At 40.9% G+C, this 13983-nt stretch overlaps 1 protein-coding gene across 5 annotated transcripts in view; it reads left to right on the top strand.

The window, feature by feature from the left end:
• Window positions 1-13983, top strand: part of Cdkl4 (cyclin-dependent kinase-like 4) — a 39710-nt gene that overhangs the window by 459 nt on the left and 25268 nt on the right. Inside the window, exons 1-4 of one of the 5 annotated variants that reach the window (XM_013517586.1) lie at window positions 21-151; window positions 5501-5720; window positions 6505-6585; window positions 8609-8730. In XM_013517586.1, coding sequence (XP_013373040.1) covers window positions 5553-5720; window positions 6505-6585; window positions 8609-8730 — 371 coding nt within the window. In that variant the 5' untranslated portion in view covers window positions 21-151; window positions 5501-5552. Of the gene's footprint in view, window positions 1-20; window positions 152-805; window positions 896-5500; window positions 5721-6504; window positions 6586-8608; window positions 8731-13983 lie in introns of those variants that run through there. The other 4 variants (XM_013517583.1, XM_013517585.1, XM_013517584.1 and 1 more) reach the window with 4 other exon arrangements.

The following is a 13983-nucleotide window of genomic DNA, read 5'->3' as shown; positions in this document are numbered from 1 at the left end:
CCGGGAGCCCGCGCGCCGCCGGAGCGTCTCGGTTGCCAGGGCGACGCCGCCGCGGTTGGCCCGCTGGGGAGGTGCGGAGTCCACCCGGGTCTGCGTTTCTCCCGGTCCCAAGAGGGCGTCGCCGTCGCCCGGGTCTGCGCCCGAAGTGCCAGTGAGTTCGGGCGCGGGGTGGGCGCGGGGTGGGCGGGGGTGGGCTTGCGCGTCTGCGGGGACAGGGGTCGGGGTGAAGCCGGCTGACGGGAAGGAGGAGAAGCTCCCAGACGTCGGGGCTCCCCCGCCGCGGAGCCTCGCCGGAGTCTGGAGTGCTCAGCGCTAATGCCCACTTCTGTTGCCTGAGTAGAGGTCCCGGCTGAAATGGTATTTTTATGATTTAAGCCAAGCTAAAAACTGAAACAGAGAATTCTCGCTGCCCACGGATGAGGAAAAACAAAGTAGCTTTAATGTTTGGATCATTTTAGCAAAGGTGCAGGACTCCCCGAGGGCCCTCGAAACTGAAAGTAAAGTGGATTTATGCCAAACTTCCAGAACTTTTATGTCCACACATGAAATCTGATTTTGTGATAACGCTGGGTAGATGATGTAAATGATGTCATCCTCTAGTTTTCTGAAGATGATTTGAATCAATCCGACTGTATTGCCACCAGAATAAGTCGATGAGGAGGTGCATGAAATGCATTGTTGTTCGTGACCATCTGAGTAATCCAACAGACCACGTTCCTGGTCAGTTTTATGAAATAAAAATACGTATTTGGTTTCCTTGGAAACACAAGGAGCAGTAACTCAGCGTTGTGACAACCTGTAGGCTCTCGAACCCGTCCGGCCTGGTCTTGAAAGGCTCTCTCTTCTACCACTATTCCTAAAACCACAGTTTACAGAATTTTCTAGAACATTTTAGGTGAGGAAAAATTTTTTCACTGTTTTTCTCTACTCCTCGCTTCCTGTCCTTGTCTTAATTTTTTCTTCTATTGGTGTACACGTGAGGCTTACTTACGCCCCCAGGACTTATCTGTGAGTTAGTCATGCAAAAGAATCCATCTCCAAGTGTTTTCTGTGTACATTGTTTTGCAAATCTTAAAGACTAAGGAATTAAAATTTCCCCGTGAGTTTGATGAGCTGTTGAAGTATCTGTCCATCTACCTGTCTTACAACCAGAGGGCTCAGGTCTATACCTGCCTTTGCTTTTGTATACAGAACTTCATTAACCTGATACTCAAGTCGTCTGTGTCTATTTCCTCCTCATAATTACATTCAAGCTTTGCATTTTTGTCAAAATTGATACAAAGGAGATATTGTGTCCCCCAGTGGCATGTTTGCCTTTTGTACAAATTTCATGTACTGTATATGGGCTCATACAATATTCCCTAAATCCAAGCCATCCTGTAGCCAGAAGTTAGATATGTAACTTCAGTTTGAAGGTCACTGATAACTATGAGAAATATTTTCAACCATTTGTATCTATTCCTTGCCAATCACTACATCACTGTTTAATCTTGGTTTCCTGCCCAAGTCCTGTATTAATTTTCAGAATGTACTTACTGCCTTTGCTTAAAAAAAAAAAGTCATTGTAGAGATGGGATGTGGCTCAATGTAGAGTGCTCTCCTTGCAGATACCAGGCTGTCAGTTTGATCCCCCAAAATAAATAAATAAATGGCATTTTATGTGTCCAGGGGAAAGGGTTAGAAATAAAAGTGCAGTAGGACCTCAGGAGAAGCCTGCTTTGTGCCAGATAAGGAGCTAACAGTACAAACCCTACCTAATAAATAGTTTTTTTTAAAGGGGTAGCGGAAGTTGTGAGCATAGCCCTGGTGCAAAAAGCCTACCTCTGAGGATTGGGCAAAGCTCCTTGGATAAGACATCTGAGTGACAGGGTAAAAGATGAAGAGGATTTCAGGGTCACACATTCCAGGCAGTGGTGTAAGGAGAGCTTGGACGCTTGAAAGTGGGAAAGAATCTGAGAGAGTGTGGGAAAGCTAAACTGGGGCCGCAGTGGAAAGGACTCTAAGTAGCGTTCTACAGCTTATACCTCACTCTGCAACCTTAGAGACCAGGAGATATTTTTGTGGAAGGATGATATCTGATCATACTATGTAATGTTGATAAAGATGTGTTTGGTGTAATGGATGTAGATATAAAGAGCAAAAGATGAGACACTTTAAAATAGCTTTATTGGGGCTGGGGATTTAGCTCAGAGGCAAAAGCACCTGCCTGGCAAGTGCAAGGTCATGAGTTCAGTTCCCGGTACCAGTGAAAAACCAAAAAAAAAGCTTTATTCTGACATAATTTACAAGTACAAAAATTTCCATATAGCTAGGCTCATTCATGGCTTACATTTTGCTCCCCAGTTTTATCATTTCCCCTCTGTCAGCCACACTCTCCCTCTCTCTTTCTTTCTATATGTATATGTGTGTGCATGCGTGTACATGCTGTACATATGCATATAATCACTGGGGATCGTTGGAGGGTGAGGTGTACACATCATGTTCCTCTTGCCCTTAGACACGTCAGCATTTATTTCTTAGGAACTGTGCTTTCTCTCTCCTTCCTGGAAATCGTACAGTGCGCTGGCACTGCTCATCTTTGTCCCAGAGGCTCGGAGGTTTTGTTCACCTTCCATCTCTTCTCTGGTGCAAGTCATTTGAAAAACCTGCAGACTGAGCGTTTCAGATAATCCCTCAATCGCGAGGGAAGCGTGTGCATGTTCTGTTTTGAGGGGTCTTGTCTTGGAAGGTCCCAAACTCACCTTCCTGTTTCTCTCTCCCGTTGCTCTCCCGTCTCCAGCGAGCGCCTCAGCTTCCCCTCTGACCCTCCCCTTCCCAAGACTGGCACCAGGCTAACTGGTGCTGCCTTAATGCACAAGTATTTGTGATGTATTTTTCTCTTCTGAGGTGAATTTGAGTCTTTCCCAGTCCCTCTTCCTAACAGTTTGTCCAGCTCTCACCCCGCTGCCATCTTGGCTCTGCAGAGACTTTCACTGGCGTCTCTTCCAGAATGTGGGCTCTACTGTTCTGTGTAAGTGTTAGGTCCACTGTCTTTTTGTTATATTAAAGGCATTGGAGTCATGTGGTTTTATTTGTTCTGGCTGATTTGTATAGCGTTATAGAAGATATATGCAGAAATTAGATTTAGGCAATCGCTATTGTCCTTGGTTACCTCCAAGTTCCTCTCCTGACAAGTCCTTTAGGTATAATGTAGACTATGTTTGTGAACTGTGTGTAGAAGAAGATAAGATTGAAGGGAAAGCATTTGTTTTAGAATATGCTAATCTTGAGGTGAATCTGCTCACTGCTGTAGAGATGTTCACCAAGCAGTTGGATAGTTGTCCTGGATTTTAGGTAAGAAATTAGGAATCGCTGTTTCTAGAAACTCTAGTAGACCCTGCTAAGCTGGAACCAGAGACATAAATACTTTGTGGAATACCTGGCTTTGTCTGACTCTTACTTACATGCCAGGTGGTTCTTCCAGGAACACATAGATGAACATCTAAAGATGTTTAGAAAGCAGATAATGCTTCAAGATTACCTGGGAAAGTACCGTTTCTGCAGCTTTATTCTATTATATGCAGCAGTTTGGTTGCTATTACTGAGTGATCTACTTCATCTGAAGAATCAGTCCTTATCAAACCCGTTGGAAAAAAAGTAAAAATACCGATACATAGATCAGTAGATCATATAACTACCTAGAGGGAAATAAGGAAATAATACATAGACTAAAATTTCATGATTATATTTTGTGTCACATCCGTAGTTCCCCCAGCAACCATAGTGGTTATCACATAGGTTAAAGTCACAAGTCTGTGAAGTTCTATTCCAGTAACTTTCTGAAGCAAATTTCTAGTTTTTTCTGTTCTTTTGAAAGCCAGGTATTACTAGGGTAAAGCAAGGCAAATGTATGCACGCTTATCTGTAAATACCTTTAAGATAATAATACTTAGGTTAAAAATGTAGTCGAATTAATGGCATTTTCAGAATTTAATCTGTGATAGATTGTCTTTATGTTACTTGTGTGTATGCTTGAATTTTCTCCCTTTAATGGGGACTAGAATCCGCTTTAAAAACAGCAAAGCGTTATAAAATATATTGATAATATGTTGATAATCATTTATATGTTGATCATAATTTCCCTGTTGTATATTTTTATGGTAGCAAGTGAGAATAATTTCTTTCCACAGTGAGATCATTAGAATATTAGTGAATTAAAAATATATGGATACTCAGAGCGTGTGAAAGGCCCTGGGCTTGATCCCAGCATCACAAAAGGAAAAGAAAAGTATCTTCATTTTACCCAGGAGGTGGAAGGGTCTCAGATTCAAGCCCAACCTGGACAACATAGTGAGACCCTGTCTTAAAAAAAAAAAGTATACTCATTTGGAATGAGACATTTTACAGCTAATCAGTAGTTTCCCTAGATATTTTATTAAGCCTTGGATAAAATGATTTTTCAAGCTGTACATTCTTGTGAATTAACTGAGAGATCGTATCGAGTAGTGATTAAAATTGTGATCTTTGGAACCCGATAGCTGTCATGCTAATTCTATACTAGCCTTGCTGCACTCCAGCTTTCTCATCTATGTAACTGGATAAACATAACACCCACTAAAAATAAGTAAAAGTAAAGTAACACCTGCTCCGCAGAATATTTGTCCAGATTCTATGTAAATAGAACAATGCTGAGTGTTAGCTATTATAATTATTATTAGATTATAATCACAATATTCTGCCGGATAAAGGGGATTTGGGAAGCTAGTTAATTTTTCCTAGACCTGTTTAATTAAATTGGTTTTATTCATAATTTAATGTTTAATTTAGTGATAAAAATAATCAAGTGATGTAAGATTTAGAAAAATTAAACCCTGCATTTCCCTAGAAATCACAATGGATATGAAAGGACTCAGGAAGAATCGGAGAACTCTACCCCCTTTTCATGAATTATCATTTTCTTTGGGGACTAAGTTAGTCCCCTGTATAAATAAAGTTTAAAAGCAGTAAATAGTGCCCTAAAAGATTTTATTTTTAAAGGCTGCTTGTTCAGCAGCCCACATTCTCCTCCTCCTCTCCACCAGGGGGAAGTATAGCACTTCCTAACGTGTCTTATCACACAACTCCACAGTCATTGTGGTATTCATGGGAATTAGGATGAAAATTAAACACTGTATTCAAGAGTGTGATATATTCCTTCAGCTATATTTTACTGCATCATATTTTAATCATTTATTTGAAGATAGTGGAAACAACGGATTGGATAAGGTTCCTTCCCACAAATTTTTTTAATTTAACTGACATAAACACTGACCCATTATCAAAAATAATACATTTAGTCTTTGTGGTAGCTGGAAGAGCTACCTAGGTCTAAAGCAGCTAGCAAAATAACATCCAAGTATTTTAAATGGATTTAAAGTTAATCAGAAATAAACCTTTGGCAACCTGAGAAATTGTTTTTGTATGAACTATGAGAACATTGTCCTTTATAACGTGATTAAGATGAGTCAATCTTATTTTCCAGGTGCGTACACTGCAAGCCAAGCAGTACAGTAATTTAAGTCACTTGAACCATAATGGAAAAGTATGAAAAATTAGCTAAAATCGGAGAAGGGTCTTATGGGGTGGTATTCAAATGCAGAAATAAATCCTCTGGCCAAGTAGTAGCTATTAAAAAATTCATGGAATCTGAAGATGATCCCGTGGTTAAGAAGATAGCACTAAGAGAAATACGCATGTTGAAGGTAGGTGGACTTCCTCTCCATCTCTGTGTTTATGCTGTCCAGGTATTGGATGAAATATGGATGCTAAAAATACAAAAATTTTAAAGTCATATTTCTTCTCCATTGGTCTTACATTCCTTTGTATCAGCAACTTTGGGAATTAAATTGAGTATCGCTTTGGACCTTGGCCACTTTGATGTTTATCTGGTATGTGTGAGACAGCAGTAGCTGGAAACGATATGCTTCTATCCTGGTCAGAAATATCCACACTGCTCTAAGTCTAGTGTGTGCTCCCCTGCCCCGCTGTCCTCTGACAGTGCCCCACACTTTCCCCACAAGCCAGTAACCAGAAGAGCTCCAGCCCCCAGGACTGTCTGCCTTGGAGCCCCGCAGGCATTGGCCTTGAGTGGTCTCTGCCCGCACCGCCGGCTCTGCACCTGCTGAATATCATGCCCTGTGATCTATACACTTTCACATAAAGGTGAACAATCTTATCATTGTTTGTACCTATCATTGTTTATCTTATCATTGTCTTTACTTGGATAGAAGTTGGTATGTAAGAATTTTGTTCAATGTAGCTTTTTTTCCTCCTAAGCTAAAAATTCTAAATTTTTACAAAGTTAATGTACATAGGAATTACTTGGAGATTCTATTGAAATACCAAGTCTAGGGAGTCTGGGATGAACCCTGACAACCTACTTTTTTTCCCCCAGTAATGGGTTGAACCTGTGACCTCACACATGCTAGACAAGTGCTCTACCGCTGAGCTACATCCCATCCCTTTTTCTATTTTTATTTTTGAAAGAGTTTCACTGAGTTGTCCGTGCTGGTTGGGCTCAAACTGGCCATCCTCCTGTCTCAGCCTCCGGAGCAACTGGGATCACAGGTGTGAACCGCCACATCTGGTCGGGAATCTGCGTTTCTAACAGGCCTCCAAACCGTGGAGCGGCTGCTGCTGGAGGGTACACAGACCATGGCCCGCCTTCATTTGACAGGAGTCTTCTGTTCTTTAGGAAAACTTTCAGAAATTCAACTTGCAAAGGGGAGTAATAATCATATTATCGCTCTTTCAAATACAATTTTCAGCAGCTTTCCTCAACTAATACACTGTAGTGTTTTATTTAAGATATAGTTTGATACACAGTTTTCAACACATCTATTTTTAAAAGGTTTATTCTTTTAAAGCCCACCTCTAGCCAGCAGGGGACGCTAGTGAGCCATCCAGCTTTGGCCCCAGTACAGGGGCTGAATTACACAGTGAGTCTGGACCAGGCAGTGTTGTTTTATAATAAAAATAATGTTTTCTCTCTTCTCCTTCTCACTCCTAAGCCTTCAAATAAAGTTGATGACCTTCTGGGTTACAAGTTTCCCAATCTGGGAATAAACTTTGTGGTAAAAAAGAAGCCAGATTTCACTGCAGCTGTGTCTTCGTGATAGCTTTCAGAGGGTACACTCTCCTGCTTTTGTTACGTTGCACCCATGTATGCCATGTACACATTCCTTCCATGATAAATGGACCATATTTTCCTCACATATCCATGTTATTGAAATTTGATTTGCTTCCTCTGACTCGTGTTTTCTTCAGATAAGTTGTTTGCTTGAGCTAAATAAACCTCATTTGCAAAAGAGATATAATCTCTGGTCCATCCCCACAGACAGGAGGTTTGAGCAGGTGAGACTTTGACCTTACACCAAGCTGTATCACCTGTGAACCTCTTCCCACCTGGCAGAGAAACCACTTCACTTCCACACTCTGTTTTTGCTGTAGCACGTAGTACTTCCTCATCGATGAGATTTATCTCCACCACTTTTGACCATCTGCTCTTCTAGATAGTGGGAGACAGAAATTTCTACTGCACACCAAATGCTGTGTGCTCTCTTTTTATACATCTTTCTGGGTAAACGGTACAGGGTTTGTAAAATTGATTTATCTACTGTACTGGAAAAATAACGAGAAAGATCAGCTGTAAAGGGAAGAGATTGTGTATCTTGGTTTTCCCAGTACAATCCTGGTTTGTAGTTGTCTCAGTGTCCCATCTGGTCAGCATCCCCTTTCAAAACTGTCCTAGCGTGTGTTCTAAATTATGCGCTCATTCTAGCTTTAAGCAGAATAACCATATATTGGGGCAATCCTGGCTCCTACCTGTTACGTTAGCTTGGACGATAAGTTTTAGTCATACTAATGATGAATTATGTAACCTCACCATCCTTTTCCTCTGGTTTACATTATTAAACCTAATAAAATACTTTGGATTTAGAATGAAATTTAGCACATAAAACATGTAAACATAAGAGCAACAGAATCAAAGAACAGATCTGAAACTATAACAAATATTTAGAAGAGCGGGAATTCCTAGAATAAGCACTTTAATCAGAGTTAAGAGTGAGGAATCCCATATTACTGAGCCAGTGCTAGAATCTAGACTGCTTTTAAATCTAACTGACATTTACATTAAATCCATGGTACTACGTAAGCTCAGTGGGTATTGATGAACTTTTTATAGTTTTTCACTTAATAATTCAATTTCCTCAATTTTCATTTTTTTTTTGACTTGGATATTTAGAATTTCCACAAAATGCACAGAATATTTTTCTTATTTTAGTGCTTGTATTTTAGCTTATGTACATTATTTGCTATCACCAGGGGCATATGCTTATTTAACCATGGATTAATAACGGCTTAATAACCATTGATTACATCAGACAAATTCTTACATTTCTTTCAACTTTTAAGTTGCCCTGATTCTTTCTCAGAGCAGTTTTTCTTGTGAGAAATTACAATAAAATGTGGCACAAGAGGTCCTCACAGATGATAAGAAAGACCTCGTGTTCTTAAAGTGGAAAGGGGCCTAGGGAGAAACTATGCCCTGGAACACACCACTGAACTTTGCATTTCAATTTCTTTGCAGCAATTAAAACATCCAAACCTCGTGAACCTCATTGAGGTGTTCAGGAGAAAAAGGAAAATGCACTTAGTGTTTGAATACTGTGATCATACACTTTTAAATGAGCTAGAAAGAAGCCCACACGGGTAAGTACGCGGACCCTGAAGTGTGGTGTGGCCAGTCCTCCTGTTTCAGCCTATGTAGAATTAGCTGGCAAATTTCAAATCCCAGACCCGGCTTCCTCCTACCCAGATGCATCTGGGTACCTGCACTTTCAGGATGTGCTCAAAAGGCAATCAGATAGTGACCTAGAGACAGTATAACTAGGAAGACCAACCTGTACCTATAAATCCCAGTTCATTTTGAGGCTAAATTGTATACTGGATCCTCTGAATTCAAGGACTGAGCCATGGTTCACTATTAGGAAATGTAGTCATATAATTCACTAATAAGTTAAAAATACATGTGGTCAGTGAAACTGAAATACTGGTAAGTTCAACATACTTTCCTGATTATTTTAAAAAATGAAAACCTGAGCAACTAGGATTTAAAAAATACTTCCTTACTCATACATGACCCCTCTTCAAACTGACAACTCATTTCATAGTCACTGGAAAAATACTAAAGGAACTTCAGTTAAATGGAAAATAAGACAAGGTCCTCAGTTTTCACCACCAAAATACAGCATTGGTCTGAGAGCCAGTGTAATGCAATAAGAAATATATCCTTTTTTTTGTCCTTTTTTTTTTCCTTTTTTGAGACATTGTCTCACTAAGCAGTTCAGGCTGTCCTTGAGCTCACTTTGTAGCTCAGGCTGGCCTCAAACTCACAATGATCCTCCTGCCTCAGCCTCCTGAGTGCTGGGATTACAGGCATATGCCACCACGCCTGGCTTACAAATACAATTTTTAACAAGATTATCTCCCAATTAGAAAATATATTCATTCAAAAGATTTCAGTGAATGCATGCCATGTATTTGGCTAAGTGCTAAGAATATACCTTGAACAAAACATACAAAACTTAGCCTAACCTTAGGGAGCTTGCATTCTGGTGGACATTAAAAAAGAGAATAATTTTTAAAGGGAAGACAACAATACACTGATAAAAACATGTTTATTTTCTCTACCAAAGAAATTTAAAATGTTTGTGAAGTATCATTTCTCACCTATTCAGTTTGGCAGATTCTTCAAAAATCAGTTTGCTCAGTACTGTCAGTCATGGAATCAGGTCATCTCACAGTTAGAGAAAATGTAATTAGTTGGATAATCTGGGAATATGTATGAATGTATTTTAAAACTTTTTGTCTTTGGCCAAGAGATTTCATTTAGAGAAATATATAACAGGACAATATTTGGACAGGGGCAAAATGTTATGCATAAGAATACTAAAGCATCATTATTTTTAAAAAATGGAACTGGCCTAATTTTTCAAAAGTAAAGAATTGGTTAGGGCTAAGGCAGTCACTCAGTGGCAAAGCCCATGAAGCTATGCAGTTCAGGCTGGCCTTGAGCCCACTTTGTAGCCAAGGCTGGTCTTGAACTTGCAACGATCCTTCTGCCTCAGCCTCACGAGTGCTGGGATTATAGGCGTGCACAATCCCCAGCACCACAAGAGAAGAATAAAAAGACATAGTCACGTGCATTGTAATAGCTACACAGTGATACAATATACATCTTCTCCGTTAGAAAGAATAATATCTTGGTGAAATAGTCATGAAATGCTATGCCAGGGGCTGGGGATTTAGCTCAGTGGCACAGCACCTGTCTGGCAAGCGCGACATCGTGAGTTCGATTCCTGGTACTGGAAAAAAAACTAACTAACTAAATAAATAAAAAAGAAATGCTATGCCAAAAAGTGGGGTAACAGTAGCATTTTACTCTTTTTTTTTTTTTTTTTTTTTTCTCCGGTACCAGGAACCGAACTCACGACCTTGCGCTTGCCAGGCAGGCGCTTTTGCCGCTGAGCTAAATCCCCAGCCCCAACAGTAGCATTTTAAATGTAATTAAAATTTATTTTGAATTTTTCCAATATTCTAGCAAATACATGTACTACTTTTAAAATAAAAATATAAGTTGGATGTGGTGGTGTACACCTGTAATCCCAGTACTTAGGTGGCTGAGGTACAAGGATCGCTGAGTTCAAGGGCAGTATGGGCTACATAGTGAGACCATGTCTCAAATAACGTAAATAAATAAAATAAAAATATAAAGCACCGTTAAAACGGTGATTTAATTTATCCTTCTACTTTATTGGAAACTACTGGGAGGAGGCTGGGATGTTTGTGGGGATGTGAAAGGAGATAAAGTTGGGGAGATTAATAAGTGAAATGATTAAAACTCTGACAGGCTAAGGTAATGAGACTGGATTTTATTCTAGGATATTAAGGGTTTACGGAGAACAAGTCAGTTCGTCTCAGATGATAACAGTGAAATCAGGCTTTCCATCAGTGAAATCAGGCTTTCCATCAGAAGTTTACAACAAATTAAAGACAGCGGGTCCCGCAGGCAGCGTCAGTGCTCTGGCTGAGTTGCCCGGGGAGCAGGCTCTGAGCCGCGCATTCTGAATTTCCTCCCTATGATGCCTGTTAACTCATTCGGACTCAGACGGACATGTCTCATTTTTCCCTTCAGGTTTTCATTGTTGCTTTCGGTATTTATTCTTACACTCAAGCCATAACACTTAAACATTGGATATTGATTTCTACTGGAAATTGTATTTCATTCCAGAATGCTTTGAAAAATGCTGCCTTGTCCGAATAATGCTGCAGTGCTCTCTGGTCTGAACACGGCGACCCTTTCTGGTCTGAACACGGCGACCCTTTCCTCTTTGATAACTACCTTGTCTCTGGAAGAGCAGTGGTGTTTGTTCCAAACTGCCATTTTGTATGGATGTTTTGCCGGTGATGCGCTCTGCCTCCTTGGAATGTGAACAGAAGAGCAAAAGCTGTGGCCCAGTGAGACGCCTTTAGACGTGCTCTTCCTCAGCAGTAGCGCAGGACTTGCCTATCAAATTAATTTGTGCTCGATTCCATGTTACCAGTGCTGGGAATCACAGTAGGCACGTTTCTGAGCCCCGCAGCCTCCCTGTTTCCCAGTTCCCTGCGGCCTTTGGATCTTGCCCAGCGTTCTGTTGCTACATGGTTAGGGCCATGTCCCTCCAAAAGACTGATACCCATTTCCCTTCCTCTCCACCACCGTTGCCCCAGTCTAAGTCACCAGATCTCTCTTGGCTTGCGGAGTTACCTCCGGACTTATCTGCCTGCACTTTGCACTAGAAATCCGTTCTCCTCTCCGTGGCTTTTAGTATAGAGTACAAATTGTTTACCAAGATCTAGATCTCTGTGCCCCTGCAGGGCTTGCAGGGCCTTTGCATCTTCTCCCCTCGTGCTCCGCCTCTGCTGCCTTCCTAGTTTCCCCATCCTTCCAGTTCTTTCCCCCCTCAGGGACTCTGCTGTCCTTCTGCACTGGCCTGTGACCCATCTTCCGGCCTTATCTGATGCCAGACCCGGATCTCCTGAGTCCAGGCAGGTGTTAAAGCCCGGAGGTTTAGGGGGTAAATTTCCCGATGAACTTAGGGAATGTTACTCCATGTTTATACAGGAGGAAAAGTAGAATTTAAATAACTTGCCGGGGGTTATAAAGCTAAGCAGGGACAGCATGGCTGGGATTTGAATTCTGTCAGTACGTCTTAGAGTGCTGAAAATGGCTATACCCTTCTTCTGATCGCTGTTGCCTTGGGTTTGGCTCTAGGTAAAAGAGGGGGTAGGGGAAATTTATACCAGAACCCAGGGCAAGAAGCAGACATTTCAGGTAGAAAATACTGAGAATTACTGGTCCTCTCACCATATTACTCACAGGGCTGCCCCCAGACAGCAGATGCCAAGAGCGCACCATCGTAAGTGTGATCCGGGATACGGAAACCACGCTGAGAACTTTCTCCGAATATTTCAGACTTACATGGCGACATTTTGTCACTAGTGCCATAACTGAGTCATGCATTGGCCATCCTCTAATTCTATAAAACTAGTTATGCATACATGAATTCAGTTTTTAAAAAGTGATCTAAATATATTATTTAAATATCCAAACATGGCCAGGTGTGGTGGCGCACACCTGTAATCCCAGCACTCTGGAGGCTGAGGCAGGAGGATCGCTGTGAGTTTGAGGCCAGCCTGGGCTACAAAGTGAGGCGAAGGCCAGCCTGAACTGTATAGTGAGACCCTGTCTCAAAAAGACCAAGATAAAAAAAATCCAAATATGACAAAATGTGTCCGAACGATAGATATGCTTTGAATAGTAAATAATTATCAAATTTTAATTTTAGATCTTACAGTTGATGCTTAGCAAAAGAAACTCTTGTGCTTCAGATTTTTGAAAATATGCATATAACCTCATCTGCATCAGAAAGGCTGGAAGACTAAGAAAAATATTTAGAGCATAAGTAACAGACTAATATATGCTGAGCCTTTGTAAATGAGTAAGAAAAGAGTAAACCATCCATTCAAAAAGCAATAAAGGCCCTGGAGTGGAAATTCAGAAAATAAGAAATGTAATATCCTATAACCATATGAACATTAATAAACACAGAAAATGAATACAATGCAATTAAAATGCAAAATGAAATACTTTTCTCATTTAACCATAGATTGGCAAACCACACTGGCAAAATCAAATGTTGGCGTGATAACGAGGAGATAGGGAATTGTCTGCGCAGTGTTTGGTGGGAGGGTAAATGGCTTAACCTTCCTAAGAGAGGGTAGCTTGGCAGTGCATAAATGTGGAGGCATCCTCAAAGGACGGGGATATGAGTAACGGAAAGGCACCAGCAAAAAATATTGCACAGAGTGTGACTGCTTTAATGTGCAGAAATCATTACATAAGGTAGAACATTCTCAGACAGAATATAAGTTTCACAGATCCTCATTTCCCCACTGGAAAGTATATTGGCCAAAGGTATCATCCAGTACTGTCTGCACAAAGTGATAATTATGTCAGGAGCAGGAAGCTCACAGCCTTCCATTCCTGCGGGACCTTTATTCTCCTTGGCCTCTTCTCTAGCTGTAAGCCTTCCTGCTTATCAGATACGTGAACTGTTACACAGCAATTCCAGCGTGTGCTTGAGTGTTTTTCACCAAATGAATGCAATGGATTCAAGTTCTTTTTTCCCAGTTCACCTTTTTCTCTTCAAAACATTTCATGTCTCAGATTTACCTAAAGTTCATCTCTGCAAGATCAAACTTCAATATGTACCTACCATTGGTTCCAGAAATACCATTTCTAAAATTTATCTTTAAAAGATAGTTGCAGCCGGGCGTGGTGGCGCACACCCGTAACACCAGCACTCAGGAGGCTGAAGCAGAAGGATTGCTGCGAGTTCAAGACCAGCCTGGGCTACAAAG

This window comes from Chinchilla lanigera, unplaced genomic scaffold, assembly GCF_000276665.1.
Source record: "Chinchilla lanigera isolate Chin_1 unplaced genomic scaffold, ChiLan1.0 scaffold00040, whole genome shotgun sequence".
Lineage (NCBI taxonomy): Eukaryota > Metazoa > Chordata > Mammalia > Rodentia > Chinchillidae > Chinchilla > Chinchilla lanigera.
This window is presented reverse-complemented; position numbering and strand designations above follow the sequence as displayed.